Source organism: Nematolebias whitei, chromosome 7 (genome assembly GCF_014905685.2).
Source record: "Nematolebias whitei isolate Nwh7 chromosome 7, NemWhi1, whole genome shotgun sequence".
NCBI lineage: Eukaryota > Metazoa > Chordata > Actinopteri > Cyprinodontiformes > Rivulidae > Nematolebias > Nematolebias whitei.
In genome coordinates this window covers 32609749-32631185 of record NC_056504.1, presented here as the reverse complement: position 1 = coordinate 32631185, position 21437 = coordinate 32609749, and the positions used below count along the sequence as shown (strand labels likewise).

The window sequence follows — 21437 nt, the reverse complement described above, 5'->3', positions numbered from 1 at the left end:
GTAACGAGAGACGTTATTTATCTTTGACCCATCAAATGAATGGAATCATTTATTTTCAGAATCAAAGTTTAACATCAAACATTTACATTAATTTGGCAAAATATGAAAATAATAACAGACAGTTTCACAGAAAATGAACTTCAAATCACTCGGCGGTGATTTGAGGACTTTGCTTAAGATATTTCTAAAATATCTGTACTGATTTATGAGAGAGAGAGGTGGGTTTTAGAGTGAAAGGAGATTATCTTACAGAGAACTGTGTGAGGGAAGTTTAATCTGTTTAACCAGAAATTGCACGCTTCGTCAGATCCTCAGCCCGTCCACGGTACACTTGAGTCGAAGAGGAAATCTTTACCTGGTTTGACGATAGATCAGCTCAGTAAGAGTCCTTCAGACTGTTTCAGCGCCTCCGTTCAGAACAGCTAGAAATCCTCGGAGAGTCGTGCGTGGTTAGTTCAAACAGAAGTATAATCCCAAACGTCCCTGGTTCTTCATAACTCCAAACTCTTCATAACCGGCTGCATCTCTCAGAACTCTCATTCTGTTGGACTATCGGACCTGTTGTCAGCTCTCATTCCAACATCTCTCAGAACTCTCATTCTCTTCTCTATGAACTGAGAAGTTGCCACATTTTATTTGGGTCGACTTCCTGTTCAATTTAGAGCTTTCTGATTCGTGGAAGGACCAGAAAGAGGAGTGGATTTGTGACGTAAGATGTTATCATAAGTCAAGGATTGTTTACAACATACAGAAAAGATTATTGCAGCAACAGCAGACTTCGTGGAGTCTCACACTTTGTAATCTTTTCAAATAGTAAAACATGACATTTTTCTCGGTAAACATTTTAGTTGACCGAAAACCAACCTTTAACATACTTACGACAGCTTGCTCATTTCAGACAGAAAATCAAGAAAGGCATATTCAGGTGATTTCTTCTCTGAATGAGGAACAAAAATCATTACTTACTGTTTATGTAAAATAAAAATTAGTAGTTCTTTTCAACCTGTAAAGCATTGAGTGAACTAACACAATTTGATTATCAAAACATTTGTAAGACAGTAATGATTATAGAGGATTGTCTTTTCTGCTTGATTAATTCAAGAAAGAAATTTCATCAGATGGTTCAGACTTATTCAGATCAATGAAAATAACAGTCTCTGTCCATCTGGTATATTTGAGGTCATCTGGTTCACTACACAGAAGCCAACATCTTTCCAGTTTGGCTTCCCTGAAATACAGCATGGTGTTTGCAACAAGGGTTTATCTTATAATATTACTAAAATATTAAAGCTATTGCCTCCTAGGCCACATACAACACCATTTACATGCTTAACGGTCTTAACGGTTTGCTTTATCAAAATGAGGCTCTACTTTTTCATTACTGTGGTTTCAAATCTTCACTTGACTGTTATTTTTTTAATCCATAAAGTATCAGCAAATGGTTTGCTTTGTAAATATTTATGAAAATGATGTGATTCTTCCCAGAGAAGCCAGATGACACAGTCACTCTGTTCCTGTGTGCTGCAATCTGAGTCTCTTTGTTCTGTCTTATAGCATCTGGTTCTGCGGTGTGGTCATGTGCATCTCATTTCCTACACTGCTTTCTGGAGCGTGTGATCCTCCAAGATTTCTACCTTTGAATAAACAGAAAACCTTAGCTGTCAAGTCCTCCCACAGAATAAGAAAATACAAAAAGGGTTTTTCACATTGTTAATGGGTTTCAAGGGTTTGCTTTTGGTTTTGCCCAGTTGGTTTTAAGCACATTTTATTTTACATCAGTTATCATCACAGTTTCATGTGCATATAATTCCATCTGTCCATCCATTATCTTTAACCCTAATTTTTAGCTTCTTCCTTTTCGGGTAGCGGGGATCACTGGTGCCCATATCCAGCAGTCACTGTGGGAGAGGTGGAGGACACCCTGGACACGTCTCCAGTCCATCACAGGGACACATAGAGACAAACAACCATTCACTTTCCCACTCTCACCTAGGGACAATTTAGAGTTACCAATCAGCCTAACATGCATGTTTTTGGTCTGTGGGAGGAAACCGGAGTACCCGAAGAAAACCCACGCATGCACGGAGAGAACATGCAAACTCCACCCAGAAAGGCCCCTGACTGGGATTCGATCCAGCGACCTGCTCGCTGAGAGGCAACAGCTCTACTAACTGTGCCACCGTGCCGTCTGTGAGTCGTAACAACAGTAATAACGGCAGAATTCATGCTCGTGTTCGTGTTACAGATGATAGAGCCTAGTTGTCGAACTACAGCAAAACGTCTGTTTACTGAATTACTTCAATTACAGACAACGCTGATGAACAAGAACACACTCTGTCCTGCTTTATCACCCAGTTCTTTTTAAATCAAGCAGACATTAAACTGAAATATATGTTTTTATGTTGAAAACATCATCTTACAACCAGTCAATACCTTAAACAGGTGCGGAATTCACATAAACTCGTGCCAGTGATATGTTTCATCTTCATCTCTTTACATTTACACATACTAGCACACGTAAAGCTATATATAGCACATTAAGAGACTTTTAACAGTTTGCATGCATCTATAATCAGTTTAGTTCAGTACTGCAAACACCTAAAGTATAGAATGTCTTCTTGTTGATTTTTTTTTTTTCTAATTGAAAGCTCCATTTCCGAATAAAGCAGATAAAAGTTGTTTTTCAGAAGCACCTCAGGTGATGGTAGACCTCATCATGTCAGCTCATTCACTTCAAAGAGCTGCTGTTTAACCGCAGACCACTCCTCTGTGCCAGAAACTGAATCTTCAGAGAGCCTACACCCTAAACTGCATTATTTATTTACATCCACCAGCCAAAAGCCTCAGATCGTTTGTTTGTGTCAGGATATGAGGTTTATGTGTGGGCTGTCATTGTGAGAGCGGGACACGGGTGCTATCTTAGCATTATGAGGTCAGCACACACACAGTTGCCATTGTTGTCGTCGTTGGTAATTTTAGATGTATTTTCTTAGTATTGTGAGCATTTCAATGATTGCAACGTGGTTAGCGAGTGCAGAGGATGGCAACAGAAAGCAGGGGAGAGACGAAAAAAGAAAGTGGTGGGAGTTATTTCAGTTTTAAACATGAATAATCAGAAAGATGAAAACAGTTCGGCCCTTCGTCATTTATTGACTCTCACAAGGGTTCATCCTTCTACGGTTGTGAAAGCTGCTTTGTGGGTTTTCTTTCTCATGGATGGGAAAATTGCCCTTTTTGGGGGGGGAGGGTGTCAGCAATAAAAGGGTGAGCTCCCCTCCCACCAACACCCTTTACTTATATGAATAATAAATTACATATCTAAATGTAAATTATCAGTTAGGGGATAATAAACATTTGTTTGGCAGTCTTTAAGTTTCGATCTGGCCTTTGTTGATGTTTGAGCTTTAACTTGAATATAAGAATGAAAAGTGGTTCATTGATTGTGCAGTTTTTAAATATATTAGTAATGCTTGTGTAGCTGTCCCTTTAAGAATAGACTGATTCAAAAATCCACTGGTTTTGGTCTTCATTTGTTTTAAAATACAGCAACATTAAGACGTGGATGGGTTGGACCTAAATACTGTAAAGGTGATGGCAGTTTACACACATCATGCAGTGTGGCCAGGTTGGGCAGTTCATTGCCAATTGGGCTGTTTTCATTCTGATTTTGCTGGGAACTCTGGGAAGATTTTTGTTGGATTGTTGCATTTTTCCACATATTGTTAAATTACCTTGGCTTGTACTGATGTGCGTTCATGTTTAAACAGTAAATATACTGTAACAATATATTGATTGGGCAGATTTGTGTCTGATATGGTGGTTTTTAACAGATTTTTGGGCTGAAAAACCTCGACTCTATCTGGCAACACTGACATCATACATCTTCATTAAGCTACAAAGTCAGGCAACTGGAGATTTAAAGAATATAAATGCAAATAAAATGTTGGACTGTGTTTTTTAACACAAAGACAAGACGCGAAGATTTGTTTTTGCAGATATTTTAGGAGTAAAATGTGTGTGATCAAGTGATTCGTTGTCACAGAAACTATTGAATTTATTTGACATGAACCCACAAGAGAAAAAAAAACCCAACTCCAGATTGAAGTCTGAAGGGTCCCAGATAGACTATGATTGAAAATCTATTCTTGTCCAGACTTCTGCTACATTTTTTAAATGTTTTAATCTTTGGAACAATACACAACTTGTATGAAAGATGGGTTGTAGATAAAAATAAAATACAAAAATATCCATTCCCAGTACAAAAGCACAAATAAAACCCAAAACAAATAAAAAATAAAGAGAAAACTGAGCCACACATGGACGTGGGAACAGAAACAAGTGCACAGCAGTTATTCAAGACTCCTTAGCTGTACAGATATCTTCTCTGTCTAAATGATGAAGCACCATCCTCCACCGAACATGAACATGCGTGTGAAGGTCTTTGGTTGGCATCATCTCTTTTATGAGGAGCTACGCTCTGTGTAATGACACAGATTAGCTGCTGTATTTAGCTCAGTAATAACAGAAACACAATCACAAGAAGAAACATAAATGTAGCTAGACTGGATTTCTGCTCTTATATATATTTTTTCATTCAGTCACGGTTGCGCCCGGCAGCCCTGAACCACATCACTCTGTGTGGTCCAGTAATTGCATATCAGATGGAGCCAGTCTCCATGATGAAAGCTTGACTCTGCTCTTTGTGCTTTGGTGTCAGTTCTAATATGTAAAGCAGATGTGCTTTTAATAGCCCAGTCTATCAGTGGTTGTGTAGCGCTGCCTGCTTGAATGGCTTTAGAGGTTGGATTCCCACTGGGGCCACCCGCACTTAGGGTGTACTCCTGTCCTGTGTGAAGGCTCGGTGTTTTAAAACATGAGTCATCTGCCTGAACGCAGCTATGGCAGTGAAATCACAGGGATGTGAAGTTTTCTCTAAATGACTCAAAACAAGCAAAGACGAGGAATTCAGGGTTACATTTTTAAAAAGTTATTACCCCTTCCTGCGGAGCGGTAAACGTTGCTGAAAACCCCTCATGCTGAGGCTTAATGTTGTGTTTGTGGGGGCGCAGTAATCAGCAGCAGCAGAGGGTTGGATGCGATTCAACCAAACTCAGCTTCCAGCTAAAACCTCCTCTATCTGATCAGATCCCAGCCTCGTTTCAGCATCGAGCCTGGATTATACATGTCACATCAGCCGGAGCCCAACTGATTACAAACACTTTCCCACAATGATTACATTCAGCTTACTGCTGGAAATTATGAAACCTACAGCTATTGTTTGTCGTTGATGTTTGAAGCAACAACAGCTCAAGCTCTAAAGGTGATAAGACCAATTCATAGTTTGGCCTAATCCATTTTTACGTCCCTGTTATGGTGTGTTTATTTTGGTTCCAGCTTGTTAGTACAGAAATGTCAAGTTATGATATTAGCAAAGTACTCGAATGTTAAATGTTTAAAGTTAGAACACCTAGTCCACATCAGATCTTGAAATGGGGCCAATGCAATCTCTGATTCTGTCATTACTAGCAGTAATACCTGGAAGTATCCATGCTGCTGATCTCTTGCCTTTAAGCTGCTGTATTCATACCCATCTGCTCACTACAGGCTCATGTTCAGGCTGCTGTTTAATATACAGTATTATTTTATATTATTAGTGTTTAGTGTATATCTTAGATCCTTACTGTTTTTTTTATACTTTATATTTTTTGCTATTTTGGGGTGTAACTGGGTCCTTGAGTACGCAATTTCGTTCCACCTCATGTACCACATGCGATGCAAATGACAATAAAGAACCCTTGACCTTGAAACATTCACCAGGCAAAGGATGCTGAAGACATTTTTCAAAGATTAACCATAATTTATTAGGATTAAAGGTTGAATTACTACATCTATGTCCAATATCGATGCTAAACTTGTAGTTGAGCTAGTAAAGGGTTCCCAGCAACTCTGGAGATCATGGAAAACCTGAAACATGACTTTCAAATTTTCTATATGGGGAAAACATGGAAGAACAAAGAAAAACAAAGAATCAGGGAGAACTCAGGGAATTTAAATACTGATCCACTGATTAAAATATGATCTCTGGAATTTTAATGTGTGCATGCTAATTGCTAGTATTCTAGTCAACAAAGTTCATGCTCAATCATCCAGGTACCAAATCCAATAATTCTCAGTCGGGTCATCTGGACAGTTTATTTTTATAAAGACGTTTCGCCCTCTATCTGGAGAGCTTCATCAATCAGAGGAGTCCTCTGACTGATGAAGCTCTCTGGATAGAGGGCCAAACGTTTCCATAAGAAAGAAGCTGTACAGATGATCCGACTGAGAATTATTGGACTAGTATTCTAGTGTTACTGAGTCCATGTTCTGATAATACAGTGTACATTGTACATGTATCCTGGATACGTGGATGTTGTCTATCATGGTGCGCTGAGTCATAACTGGCTGTAACTACCGTACCCACCACTGCACCCTGTATTCACTGGTTAACTGGTCATCATTAACTTCACGCAGACTCTCCCATTGGTACATTTTCATCTTTAAATCACTTCTTAGTCCATGTGCATGCTCAATAATCCAGGTAGAAAAATCTAAAAAAGTTAAGTCTGGTCCTCTGAACATTCAAAAAGCAAAACAAACAAAAAAAATGTAGAAACGTTTCTTCTTTCATCCGAAAGACTTCTTCAGTCTGTGGAGCTGTATTCAGCTCATGAATACAGACTGAAGAAGTATTTCGGATGAAAGATGAAACGTTTCTACTTTTTTGTTGTTGTTGTTTTGTTTTTTGAATGTCCAGAGGACCAGACTTAACTTTTTTACGTTTAAATATAGATGTTTTTGTAGAATCTGGTTCATCAGCTTTAATTCAGTTTATGTAGCGCCAAGTCACAACAGAAGTTGTCTCAGGGCACTGAACGGAAATATTCATATATAAAATAAGTTAACAGAAACATTCATTTATAAAAATAATAATTTAATATTATTTATCCGAGGAGCAGACTGCTTTGAGTTGAACTCATGGCAGAACTCTCATTAGCAGGACTTGGATTCTGGACTCGCCTCCAGAGTCGGTCCTAAAGTGCAGGTGCAAATCCAGGCTGAGCTGAGTTGGGGCTGATTAGGAGCAGTGCAAATGGGGCATTAGAGATGGACTTAATTTAAGTAAACCTATAAACATCAAAGGATATAAGAGAAGTACATTTTCAAATAATTTCAATACTCATCTCTTGAAAAAAATAAAACTATTTCTTCCATTTTGGTGTTTGGCCTTTCACAGTTTTGTGTTCAGATCCACATTATTTCTAATGTTGGAATGAGAGAGCTTCGTAAATCTGGCCCAACGGCTCAGAACTGGGTTTGGCTTTACAGAAATCTGCTTATGCGTTGCAGCAGCGGAGGCAACAGGTTGAGAAACATCCCAACTATTCTACAGTGCTTAACAGCGTGTTGTAAAGCTGCTGGCTTCAGTTTGTTCAAGCTATTCATGTTACATAATCCCCCCCCCCCTCCAACCCACCTCCCCTGATTCTAAACGCTCACTCCCTGCAACCCCCTTTCCATTTTGCACAAAAGACTACACACACACGCGCACGCACACACTGTCAGTGTGGCATGGCAGTGGTCCAGAGAGGGGCTCCTGTGTCGCTGGCTTTCAAAGAGCTCTTTGCTCGGTGTCCTTCTGATGACTGCTCCCCAGCTGCAGTGGAGCAGAAACACAGAACGTCCGGCTTTGATACGAATCTGTTTCTGAGTCTTCACACTGTCCTGAAACTTCAGTCGGAGAAAGCCTGTTGATGCGGCCTGTAGGCGGCAGGCTGTGGGACAGGTTGGACAACTTCTCCAGCTCCTTACTGGCTTTGAGTTCAGCGAGCGCTCTTAGTTCTTACTGAGCGCTACTGTTTGCTTGAGTCAGGATAGAAAATAAAAAGAACCGAGCAGTAATCATTTTAAATCAAATTCTGACATCCAACGAATAAAATACAAGGAAGCTAATCTTTAATCAAAAAGCAAAGTGCACAATTGATCAGAGTCACCTACGTTTTGGTAAATTTTTTTGGAAAAGTTAGCGTTACATAAGTCCCAAATACACAGACTAAATGTAAAAGTAGAGCTAAAACAATAAACTTACTGAAAGAAATATTAAAACGATGCACGTTTTTCTCGCTAAGTGCACGGTTTAAAATGTACTCTGAAAGCAGGCTGTCAACTCGTCCACCCATCTCCACTCCAGTACAAATCTCTTTGGAGAGTGGGTCATTTTAATTGACATGTTGCAAAACCCACTTAGAAAAATCACATTAAGGCAGTGAAGTTGAGAGAATTATCAGGATTTTTCTCATTAAGACCTTCTGTGAGGATGCTGTACTTAGATAAAAACGTTGGCAGAAAATAACTACATTATTTTTCGTGCTTTAAGGAAACAAGTTTTCTTATGTCCGATTTTAAAGTTTTGTGTTCAATACGTTTATTTACTAGTTAGTGTAATTATCAGTACAAGGACTTGAGAGCTTTATAATTTAGGCTGTAAAGTTTAATCATTTCTATTCCAGTTTTAATGTTATAGATACAGATTATTGAGTGACAGTAACTTAGTCTGATCTGAGCTCTTTCCAATTCTTTAAAACACAAAACAAGTCCTGTTCCTCCGGTTCCTCCCTCCTGGCACAGACTGCCTGCTCGAGCTGCTGTTGCCAGATCTCGTGACTGAAACAATCAAAACAAGCCCAAACTGGGGAGTGGGTTGTAGAATAGAAGCACAAAGTTGCTCCCAGATAGTTGCATCAGCATGTCAGCAGTGGGTTTTGCAAGACGTCGAGAAAACTCCTGATGTAACGATGAGATGTAGGTTTATTCATGTCCACGTAGTATGAACAATTGAAATGATTGACTGAATTCAATAATTATATTTCCCAAGTACACTTTTACTTAAACTAGTCATGAAATTTTGTCCAAAATTTGTCCCATCACGGAGACTTTTTGTTCTTACATTCCTGGCAGTGAAGCACTTGTGTGCGTACTCCGTTTTCTATTTTTACACCTGACCTTCACAAAAATGACTGACTGACTTGTGTAACTCTGTTTTGCAGTTTGTAACACTGTAAAGTCTTATTTGTCAATTTTTAAGCGTTAGTAACCATCTTTTTTTGGTTTAGAGGTGAATTTACAACTAGCAGTTGACAAAAATAGCCATCACATATTATTGAGTCTGGTCCATGTATGAACATTCGGTGCTTTTATCTTTTAATGTTGTTGTATTAAATGCATTGTTATCCAATTTAACAGCTTAAAATGATTAAAATGAAACAAGGTGAATACAGTTTCAGTTTGTTCTGATAGCTGTACATGCCATCCTTGAATGTCAAAACGCTTTGGATCAAAATGTTGCTGATTTTCTTAAAACTTGCGGAACACGACAGGTTTGTGTTGCTGTGCGGAGGGAACGTTGTGTTTCAGCTCTTTGACTTGTGGAGCTGAGGAATGCAGCATATATGTGTGAGAAAGAAATGTGTGTGCACTCCGAGCTGTGTGTGTAACATTCCAGACAGTGTTAGAGGTATGTGAATTACGTTGTACAGTGGGGGAATGTGAAGAATCTGCTGCCATGAGAAGGACACTTTTGTTTACTGACACACTATTGCGAAGGAGGTTGTTTGCTCTGTGTGCGTGTGTGCGTGTGTGTGCGTGTGTGTGTGTGTGGCTGTCTGATGGGAAACCTGTTTGTAGGAGTTGGCAGGTTTTTTTTTTTTCCAAGGCTGTTGTGCATCTTGTTCTCGTACATGTCAAAATATATTTTATTAACGTTCATATTTATTACAGTTTCAAAAATAATTTATTAGATTAAAAAAAATACATGAGTTTATTTCAATAGTTTGAACTTTTTGATTTAATGGCTTCAGTTAAGTTTGGACTAAGCTACACATTTATCTGAAATGATCGTATTCATACTTTTGACTCCTCTTACTACTTGTTTGTAGTTTATATTATAACACGGTTGTTGTTTTTGACTATAAATAAAGTACTTTTAAGTATATTGTAGCAAATGAAAACGGCTTTAAAGCATGCAATACATAAAACATTGTGCAAAGGTTGAAGGAACTGAAAGAAAAATTATTTTTATAATTGACCGTTCCTTCTTGGTGGAGTTTTTTTTTTTTTTACAACAATGGCAGAATGTTTGATTTCTTTATAAAGACACATTTGGGGAATAATCAGATACTTGGCTGACAAACAGAACAAAAAAGTGGAAGATTTAGATTTTTCAAACCAAAATGAGTATTTTTATTGACATTTAGATTTTTTGTAACATTTACAAAATAAATTGCAGTGGCACCAAAACGCATCCCTGAGGAACCCCACAAGTGAGAGGGATAAAAAGACGAATCTAACATCCTCTAAGTAACATTGTCAATAAACTATTTTTGTTGAAGTAACTGCCATGTTAAATATTTCAGTCCTTATAGATTCTCTTGTCTCCCCCCCCCCCCCCCCCCCATCAGATTTGGGACATGAGCGACGATGACAGCATCTGAAGGCCTGAAGCAGTAAAACGTGAGCACCACAAGGACTCCACTCTGCAGTCTACAATGTTTAATATCTCCTCATATTAATGAAATATTTACACAAACTAATTTCCTCACTTTAGACACAAAGTGACAACCAGAGCTGAGCAGTGATGTAATGAAAACTGATTGCATAAATGAAATTGTGTAAAACTGTTGTAAAGATTGAACACATCTTCTGTGTAACTACTATAGTTTTTTTTTCCTTTCTTCAGAACAACATCCACATTTGTTGTGTAAAATTGCTTCTCTGAATTATCAGTTTTGATGCCTTCATCAACCCACATACTCAGTTCAGCCAAGTTGTTTTTTGGCAAGACATTAACATCTGCTTATTCAGTTGGAAAGTTTCAGGTAAACTAAGAAAATACAGAAACACAGCTGTCCACTCAACAATTCCATCCATCTTTTTTGTCTGTTTACTAGAGACTGAAATATACACAGTGCAGCTGATACTAAAACCAGCTTTAGGACTATTCCTGAGAGAAAACCTGCAGACGAATGTTACTGTACAGTTTAATGATGTGCAATTACAGCAGACATCCTGGAACCAAACCAGCTAGTCTTGGGTGCTTTCTGTCAGTGCATGTAGACGTTTATGCACTTATTTTACTTTGCAATGTCCTGTGTGTGTTCCAACTTGTATTTTTTTTCTGAATTGTATCTACATTTTAACAACTGGTTGAGTTCTTGGAAAAACAGATTCAGAATTAAGAGTCAAAATGCTTATAATTAAAATTAAAATCATAACTGTTTGATCGCCGATCAATTGCCGTATTGTTAAGCTTGCACCCCTCTAAGTATTGAATCAAGAAATAAAGTCTCTGTGCTGTTTGTCATTTATTCTGGAAGTCATTGAACAGAAACTGAGCTTTTGTAGAATTGAGATATATTCCACATCCTTCATGTTTCCAAAAACCTACTTTAGAATCTCAAACACTGGGAACAGCTTTAAGTTTAAAAAATCAATAAATACATACACAATCAGTGGTTTAAAAGCACTTTATTGTTCATCAAGGCTACTTTACGTACAAAAAAGGTGGCCTGCCAAAACCTTTTAAGTAGGAGACACAGAGCCACAAATTGTTTCTTGATAGACTATTTTACAGTTCTGAGTATTACTACCACTAAGTACATGCTACTTCCACTTCAAATATGACCTGGAAAGTGTGGTGCAGTCAACTCTTGATTTGTCAGTTGAATATACAACTCAATTACTCTGTTACACGAGAAAAACTGTGGCAGCAGATTTTAGGGCGACATCTCAAAAACTCATTTGCAAGTTTAATGAACATGTTGAACTACAAACATTTAGTTCCCATTTTTAACAAGACCCAGAATTGATATTTCTTACTGCAGCTGGCCTCTAACAGTTATTACTCAGTGGAAATGTTTTCATCAGTGGAGTTCTGCAATTTGCTCAAGTAACACTTTTGTTCAAACGTCAGGAGTCACATGATTGAACACAAAGACTGGGGACCAATGGAAGTAGCGATTGTCACCGACACACCTGTGGCATAATGTGGTTTCATACATTTACTGTGTTCCTGCACTTGAATCTTTACTCTAACAAGATGAACACTACTGACAAAAAAAAAAAAAAAAAAGATCAACTTTTTTCACAAAAAAGAAAATACACTGATTTCAATATAAGGACAGGAAAAAAAAACAATTAAATAGCTACATATCATTACCAAATTAATTGTTCCTCAAAAAATACCTACGATTTGTTTTCTCTGTACATTCTTTACGCACAGCGTAATGATGGTCTTATAGTTTACCTATTATAAAAAAGTTTTTTTTTTATTAAGTGATTTTCCTACAGTGTGTAGGGAGTGCATGCCGAAGCAAAGAGAGCGCTTCCTACCTACAGGGTGGTAGTGAAATGATAACGAAAAGGTAATAGAAAATAAAAACCTCTGGACAAACATCCCCTTTTCCTCGTGGTTTGTAGTACGATGCCAAATACAAGTGTCAACCAGAACCAAAAGGGTTTGCGGGAGGGGGCAGGCACTGCTGAGACCCTAAACAGACTCGTCAGGTAAAAGTCTGGAGAATCACAGCTTGTGCTTACAAAAGCACAGCTTCTGAAGCTCAGCCCCCCCCCCCCCCCCATCACCACCTCCACACCACCCCAACCTGCCTGCTAATACTAACCCACCCACATCACTTTAAATTTGGGGATGATCTAATTCTTTTTCCTCTCACCATAAAACCACAGGTGTGGCCAACCTTTCTGAAACATTTGTTGGTCGCATCTGTTATAACTGATGATGGAATGTGGATAATTAGAGAGCGAACACCTTCCATGGAGAACATTCTGTAGGATCACACTTGCTACAAACGTCCTAAAAGCAAACACTCATCTGTTAACTTTAGCTCAGTTACATGAAATGATTCTGTACTTTGAATACAGAACGACACACTGCTACTCGAGCACAGTTCTCTTTCTCAATTAAAAAAAAGCTATCATTTTTTTTATGTTATGGCACCCCTTGTGATTGTTTATTATAAAGTATGGCCAATCAGCTCAATGAAACGATCAAAAACTAAAAATCATAAGCAGTTGGAGGGAACTATAGGACAAGCAGCCTGGCTGGTTCTTAGCTGTGTACGTATGAAGCCTGTCTGTGTAAGCCCACTGGAGGAATGTATACCACCTTGGTGCAGGTTCTTCTAAAAAAACAAAAACAAATTACAAATACAAGGTTCTTCAGAAAGGAAATCACTGAAATACACACACCCCCCCAAAAAAAAAAAGTCTGGACACTTAAGTCAGAGCACAAGAAGTCAGCTTGTGAAAGCTGAGCGTTGCAACATCACAATATAAATTTGATCTTTTCAGATAACCCATTTCAATTTTATAATGTAATTTCTTCCTTTTGCAGGGACAGTTTAAGGCAGCAACACATTATATACACCAACATATTCTAGCTTGCTAGACTTCAGAGTAATGCGGTGGGCTTTGAGAGTAAATGCTGGAGTCAGATGGGTTACACCAGCTCAAGCCAAGATGCTTTCGTTGAAAAGCTTGCTGACTAATATGTGCTAAACTGGTGTCTCTGATCAATCACACTGAGGGTCTTAGCATCCGGTACCGCTGATGGATCAACATCATATAAAAAACTTAGATAAGCTGTGAATCCCAAAGCCAATAAACATCAACACAATCATCACCCTGCTGTGTGGGAAATAAGCTAAGAAGTCATTGTGCTGGGATAGTTTTGAGAAAGGCAGCTCTCGTAACTTAACAGAGCCTGTCCAGAGGCTGCCCCACTAAAGATATTTATTATCATACTACAATTAATGGAAAACAATGGTACAAAACTGTAATAATAATAATAATAATATTAATAACAAAAACAACAACGAGTACAACTGACCCAGCAGTGAGTGTATAGTGTCTACGTCTGTTACTGGCAGCGAGAGAAGAAACAACTAAAGTCTGAATGAAAAGGTTAATAGTACTTAGTAAGTTTGAAATGCTAAAAACGCTAATAGATACCAGCTATTAAAAACAATACCGTGCATCTGTAAAAAAGCATTAATTTAACTTGAAAACCTTAAAGAAATTCATCAAACCACAGTAAACAGAAAGGGGCAATAAAGATAGCAGGGTGTTAGCCAAATATAATTACATCACCCGTGTTCAGAGTCGCAACAACAATAAAAATACAGGTTTGAGGAGATCCTAAAAGTGTTGATCAGAGAGGACGTCACAAGAATTGTGGGGAATCGCCAAAGTCCCAGATGTCTGGCAAACAACGCGGCAGACTTCACGCATGCATGATGGTTACCTCCAATGCTTTTGTTCATGTCAACTTAAACGGCGACGACGTCCCTGCAGCTAAAATCGACTTGGATTATATTGAAGGACACAGAAATGCAAAGCTCAAGTGTTGGCTACAATGCAAGGGACTAGCGGTGTCCGGCAACCGGGTGTTTCTGCTGTTTCAGTGCTGTTTTGCCTCGAGCAGATGACAGAAGAGTTCGTGCAAGATGCTCGCCATTGATTCAACGTTTTCGGCAGCAGGATGAAGAACGATTTTGCCAGCTGCTTCTTTGTTAGCCGGTGTTAGCTGTTAGCGATCGGTTCTTTTACTCAATTTTTCAAAAGTGAAAACGTTCTTAAAAATGTCACAAGTTTGAAGTTATTTTATTATGACAATCAATATTTGGCTCGGAAACAGAAAGGAATATTAACTTGTCTCTTTTTTTTAAATAATTTTAGATATAAACTACTTTGAAACTTGTTTTTACACTACTCCAGTTAGAGGATGCCAGAATTGTGATGGTATTTGTAGGATCCCTAGTGTTTTAAAGTATTATCCTGCCACTTGGATGCAAGTACTCCTGTTTACATTTGTCTGATCAAAGCCAACTCGGCCACAGAGTTGAATCAACAGTCACATTTCTCTCCCTGAGTAATCGGCTTTGGAAACGGCATGAACTTGAATTTTAGGCTCGTCAGGATATTGGCCGTCACTTTTGAAAGTCTCATGGCAACAACGCTTCTTAGATATTTTCTGCTGCGTTTTTTTTTCTTTTTTTTAATCTGCAAACCATGACTACAGCACTGTATTGTATTGTACTTAAAAGTTCTGTTTGCCCGAAATCCGGGTACTTGCTGACGTCACAGATGGCATAGGGAGCTGTTTTTAGTTACCCTGATCAACATTATTTTCTCCTGGTCAAAGGTTGAGAGAATGATGGGGTGCTTTGGAGGTGAACATTGATTAACATCAGTGTCTGAGGTTTCTTTCACAGTCAGGTGGGTTGTGATTGTTTTCCAAGACGTGTTTCTCACTTATCTTTTCGTTTAAAAGCCAGGCATGACGTTAAAGAATCGGTACACAAAACTACTGTTAACAAAAACAAACGAAACAAGAAAGAACATTAAGAATCAAAACACTGCCTTTCCTCTCCTCGGGTATGTACATATAACTACAGACACTTGTTCAGCTTCAAGCTACAGACGCAGGGTTGATGAAGGATTGGAAGGAGCGAGCTGATGCTTCAGTCCAGATTTAGTTTTAAATCCTCCTCATTTGGTACTGATTATTGTTTTAGCAGTACCAGAGGACAGAAGGGATGTGGCCATCTCTTTATTGCTTGATTGATCCTCTGAGTGCACAGTGAGAGAGCAGGCTTGAAGGTTTTGGCTGTTTTTAGCAGACCAGCAGGCAGGCATTCCCTCTGGGATGCTGGTGACAGACCAAAGTGGCAGGGGCATGGATGTCGAAGCCTGGGATGATTGGATGAGCCAGGAAAAAAAAATCCCTCTGCCTTCAAGAGACAATGGAAGGGGAGTGGTTGTGATTGACCATGTGACTATTTGGAGAAGAGTTTGGGCTGCTGCTGGACGACGAGGGACTCCCCTTGTTTTTGATCTGGTTCCAGGTTTCGCCCAACGCCTTGGCAAAGTGGTCGTCCACCGAGCCGGTGATGGACACAGAGTTGGTGGCGGTGGGCTCAGGCTCCTTGTAGTTTTTTCCAAGGCTGCGACGGAAATGCTCTTCAATCACAGGGTCACAGGCTGTGTTGGCTGGAAGAAAGAAAGGAAAAATTATCCCTCATATTCCGATTAATGGCAAACTGTTGGTAATCTATTGCCTTATATTAGTTTAAATTTAGTCCATTTTACATCACTGGAAACATTTACTTCTTTTTTATTTAATAACAAGCATTTAATGTTGTAAAAATCACAAATGTTAAATTAGCAGTAAAAGTTGGCCCTGAATTGTTCCTTAAACCCAGATCCTGAAAAGAAAATCTCAAACAATACTACAGAAGTTAGTAATATGTGTCTGTCACTAATGGTGGACTCACTGTTGATTCTTCTGTAGTTATTGGTGAGGTTGGAGCAGCCACTGTGGGACACCGGACACTGAGACAGGTTGCAGTTACGATTGTTGGCTGCTGCACATGTGATCACTGACGGGCGATTCTGAAACACAAAGAAACATTCTGGGTTTTTTGGCCTTTCTTAAAACTACTGACGAGTAGAAAAACAAGGGACTCCTAAGATTTCATATGTTTTTCACTAACAAGTTAAAACTGACATCTTATCATTCAGCAGACAAGCAGCAAGGAACGACAAAAAGGATTTACCATATATTGTGGAGGACCCACCATAGTTGAGGTTTCACCCCATTTAGAAAAGCATGTGTTCAGTGAAAGAGAAAAAAAACTCAGCATGTGCCGTTTACCTGCTGTCGTTCCATTGGGCTGACTGTATGTGGCATTGTGACCAAAGATGCTGCACTGCCACGCGCCGTGTCCACCATGCTGTTTTTGGTGAGTGCCAGGGGCTGGTCCATGCTGGCTAAGGCAGCCAGGTGATGGTGAGGGAGGCCATACAGGGGGTTGCCTTGAACTCCCAAAGCAGTGGGAACCACCATGCGCTCACTGGGGCTTCGGCTACGGTCCTTGGTAACAGATGAGTTGCGATAGTCTCCATTGGGTTTCCTGGCAAAAATAAAAACAAAGAATGAAACATTTGTTTTGTTTAGAAAGTGATGTACACATAAACCAATTATTGGGGTAAGAAAAATAATTGGTCACTGAATACAGATGCATAATGAGCAGATGTTAATTAGGTAAGCTGATTTCCCAGGAAGTGAGAGAGTGAATGGTTGTTTGTCTCGTTTGTCTTTATGTGGCCCTGTGATGGACTTGCGACCCGTCCAGGGTGTACCCCGCCCCTCGCACAGTGATTGCTGGACATGGGCACCAGTGACCCCCGTGACCCAAAATGGAATAAGCGGGTAAAGATAATGGATGGATGGATGGATGGATTTCCCAGGAGAAAATCTCATGAGTGAATACTGGAGTAAGAATTAAGGTATCAAGAGAAAATAATAATTTATAATAATAAAAGGGGGAAAAATAATAATTTCTGAGAAAAATATGTCAAAGTGGATTAAAAGAACAATACAAATGGAATTCAATGTCATACTACTTATGAGTAAAAAATGATCCAAACTCCATCTGAAGCCGAACAGTGGCCATGCGGTCATGTGGCTGTGGGACGTTTGTTTTCACACACACCTTTCATATTCCACTAGACACCATGCAGAGCTCCTGGGAAACCCCTCCCGTGGCAGTATACCTCACTGCATGGGTTTCTTCCCACCAGAATCTCCGCTCCGTCCATGCATCCACTGTTTGGTCACAAAACTATCATGAAGAAAGCGCCAAAATTTTCAGCAGACTCCTTCGAATGTCTGCATGATCTCCATTCAGGAGTTTTTGGCCATTTGACTAATTTACTGTGTTTGTTTAGTCATACAGCTGAATGTCCAAGCACAGTTCTGAATTGTCAAACACGTCCACAAACTTCTGACCAATCAATCGCACAATACTTGGAGCAGACGCATGTGAGAAAAAGTTCGGCCCGGGCCTTGTGTCGAGAAGAAGTGGGCGAAGCTACTCTACGAACAAAGTGACGCAATTTTCATCACGCAACTTCATCAACGACAGACGACTTTACTGCTTCGGATGGAGTATGCAGGGCCCTTTAATGTACCCATCATGGATGAATTCCAGACTTATTGATGCATATGGGGACTGATGGGCACTAAGTCCAGAACTTTAAATTAGTTTCCTCAGTACAGAAAATCTACATTATCTCTCTGGCAAGGCTACAGTTAGCTGAACTTGCTGCTGTCAAATGAAAACTTACAAAGTCCTGCAGAGCTAAAGCAAGCAGAATTTATTGTCAACACTTGATTAAATCTGTTAACTTACTGTTTACATTCATCTCAAGTTTTTCTTTCTTTCCATATTTACCGTATTTATTTTTTTCCTCCTTTGGACGACTCACACAACCATGACCTGAGTGATAAAGCCAGGCTGGTCACACCTATGCATGCAGTATATACAGTAAATGTATGTTAAGGAGAAATATTTTACCCCCATGATGCAGTTCTCTCCAAACCATAATCATTAAAAAAGCAGAGATAAATGATACGAGTTTACGACACTGATTGTGGCGAACTTCCAGCTCTTGTGATAAAGACTTGATGTGTTTGATACACAGAGTTTAAGCCTGATACTGTGCAAGCTTGCTTGTAGTTTAACACATAGTGATTACTTCAGCGAGTGCGTCATACGTGCTCTTTGTTTCTGTGATTCTGCTGCTCCCTCCCTTCCAACAGAATGAGGCCCAACTTCAGGGAGCAACTCTTACAGTACTCACTTCTACCTTTACTATTCTCTCCAACTCTACAACCACATGTACATACTTACCTGCTCATAGATTAGAATACACACACCAGCATCCTCTTTTCAGGGGCTGAAATGGGGTAGAGGCAGGGCAGCCAACCTGGGACCTAAAAGTCCCAGGTTAGATCCCCAGCCATTCCCACAGGCCATGGTGTCTCTGAGTAAGACACCCAATCCCTAACTGCCCCCCGGGTGCCTACATAGCTGCCCACTGCTCCACCTGGGTGTATCCCAGGTGCAGTGGGTTAAATGCAGAGAACTAATTTCACCATTGTATGGGAACATACAATGATGACAACACCTAGCACTTACTCACTTACTCCTTTACATATAATATGGACATACAATGGGGACTCAGTTGGAGAACAACTTTTAAATTTAAATAATAATTTTAAGATAATTGGAGTAGAATACAACTTCCATTTGTAGTGGCATTTCCTCAACAGAGGGGTGTAATTGTGAACACACAGCAGTCTCAGTAGGGAGAAGGCAGCAGAAACCCTTTAAAGGTTTGTTAGGATGCAAAAGAGCCAGCTCAAACAGTTGTAGATCCACGTGACCAGGCAACCTGACTGCTGGGTCAAGCATCTGGATTTCACAGCACCATTCTCCACAAATAACACACAACACAAAATGGGAGAAAGGAAGAAGTGGGAAGATTGGAACTGCATGCAAATGGTCCAGACCTTCAGCTTTTGAAAAAGCAAGGTTGGTAGTTTCTTTTGTGCTTCTTTTTCTTCGTTTCTAACATTTAAAGGGACATGGTGATGCTTCCTCTTTCCCTAGCAACTATAGCTGTGGTAGTTCCAAACTTTCATTAATGCCAAAAAGCTGATGTGTCAATCCTAATACAAAAAGTGGAGTGGGGATGGGGGGGTTGTCACAGAAGCCAATGAAGAGCATCAACAAATCTGTTGAATGAATGGTGTAGCTGTCAGATCAACCACCCTCTCCCCTGATTACTCACTAAACCACATTTCATGTCACAGTTCAGGCTTTGAAAACTGATCCAGTGTCTTTGTCTCCATTACTCACCTCTCAATTAACATTAAGGCCACAGATGGGGACAGAGAAAGAGGATGTAAAGGGCAAAAAAGCTAGGACTACACATGAAATGTGACAAAGGATGGTAAACTGAGTAGGAAGATGGCTAGAAAGGAGGATAAAAGATGTAGAAAGGACAGAGAGAAATGACCTTTGAAAGTTAGAGAACAAGAAGACAGGTCTTCACTGTGGCCATCACGAGACAACAGCATTAAAAAAACGAGGAGGATGTGGTTAGGAACACGGTTTTGTATCTTATTTTATGGCAAAGCCACACAGTTCAGCTACAACACTGTCTATGCGAGATAAACGGTTTTCACATTACAGTGAGCTTTTCTTTAGGCATTTTGAGAGCAGAGCTCTAAGTTATGGCAAGAAAATATGTAGCGGCAATACTTCCTACAAAAACTGTATGACAGTGACTCAATATCAACTTTCCAGCATAATGAAACAAAAAGCAGATATCCATTTAATTTTTATTTGATTTTGCTTTACAAAGTCTTGGTTTTTTGCAGCCTGACATTAGTGGTAGTCAGTGTGGTGGGGATGTACTTCATGATCCCTTAATTTAAAACCCAGTGAGTCAAAACCCTCAATGGATAAATGATACAGTAAAATATCATGAACAATATTAAACTACTCAGATCTGTCACTAAGTATAGCTTTTGGAGAAACCAGTCAAACAACACCCAGTGTTTAAGTTAACCTCTAGTTTAAGATTGTGAGCATGTGTTTGAGTGACCTGAAAAGGTCAAAGTCACTCTAGTGTCAACAATGAAAAATAATAAATATAAAATAAATCAAATAAAAATTTACACATTTGGACATTAGAGTCTAGGGCATGTGACTTTGGTGAGACAGCTACACTATTCTGTGGCAAATGCACACAAGCTATAAAAGTAAAAAAAACTCAAATGGGCTTTAAGGTCTTGAGAAAAATCCACGTTGCAAATATTTGGCTGGGCACAGGTTCACAGCCTACTAAATAAATTCAAAAAGAGGAAGAAGAAAGAGAGGGGAAAAGATACAGACAGGAAACATCTGGAAAGAGTTAAAGCTTAAAAAAATGTAAAAAAATAAAAACATGATGATGTATATTCTCACAACAAAACTTTGTATATAAAATATACAAACACTTCAACATAGTTTTTGCTGATGATAATGGGATTTAATAGCCGTTTCATAGCAGATACCTTCCACAGACTTAATAGAAAAAAATTAAATAAAGCATCATATATTACTGGTACATACTGTATAAAGCAAACAAAACTTGCACAAATCTCGACTAAGTTGATAGTAAGTCTCTGATTCGAGCAAAAATACTTCTAAGTGCAGTATTTCCTGCTAAGTGACAGAGAAATATTAAAAATGAATCAGAGCTGGGACAGGCTGTATGTGGAGACAACTATAAGGAGAGAGAATAAAATGTGAATATACACATTTGAAAAAGGAAAGAAAAAATACAAACTAATTCTTCCTGCCTTCCTTCACTTGCCAAATACATAAATAGTCTCATGTAAAACAAGAGCATAACAATGACTTCCCCAGCCATGCGCGTGTGCACACACACACACACACACACACACACACACACACACACACACACAC

At 39.2% G+C, this 21437-nt stretch overlaps 2 protein-coding genes across 3 annotated transcripts in view; one reads left to right on the top strand and one right to left on the bottom strand.

Annotated features, from left to right (window-relative positions):
• Positions 1–10662, top strand: part of atg7 (ATG7 autophagy related 7 homolog (S. cerevisiae)) — a 93755-nt gene extending 83093 nt beyond the window's left edge. Inside the window, exon 18 of the mRNA XM_037679403.1 lies at positions 10497–10662. Coding sequence (XP_037535331.1) covers positions 10497–10529 — 33 coding nt within the window. The 3' untranslated portion in view covers positions 10530–10662. The remainder of the gene's footprint in view (positions 1–10496) is intronic.
• A 4441-nt stretch (positions 10663–15103) lies between these two features.
• The window catches only part of vgll4b (vestigial-like family member 4b), a 36179-nt gene continuing 29845 nt past the window's right edge, over positions 15104–21437 (bottom strand). For both annotated transcript variants that reach the window (XM_037678777.1, XM_037678776.1), the window contains exons 3-5: positions 16769–17027; positions 16389–16506; positions 15104–16104 (exon numbers count right to left, since the gene is read on the bottom strand). In XM_037678777.1, coding sequence (XP_037534705.1) covers positions 15848–16104; positions 16389–16506; positions 16769–17027 — 634 coding nt within the window. In that variant the 3' untranslated portion in view covers positions 15104–15847. The remainder of the gene's footprint in view (positions 16105–16388; positions 16507–16768; positions 17028–21437) is intronic.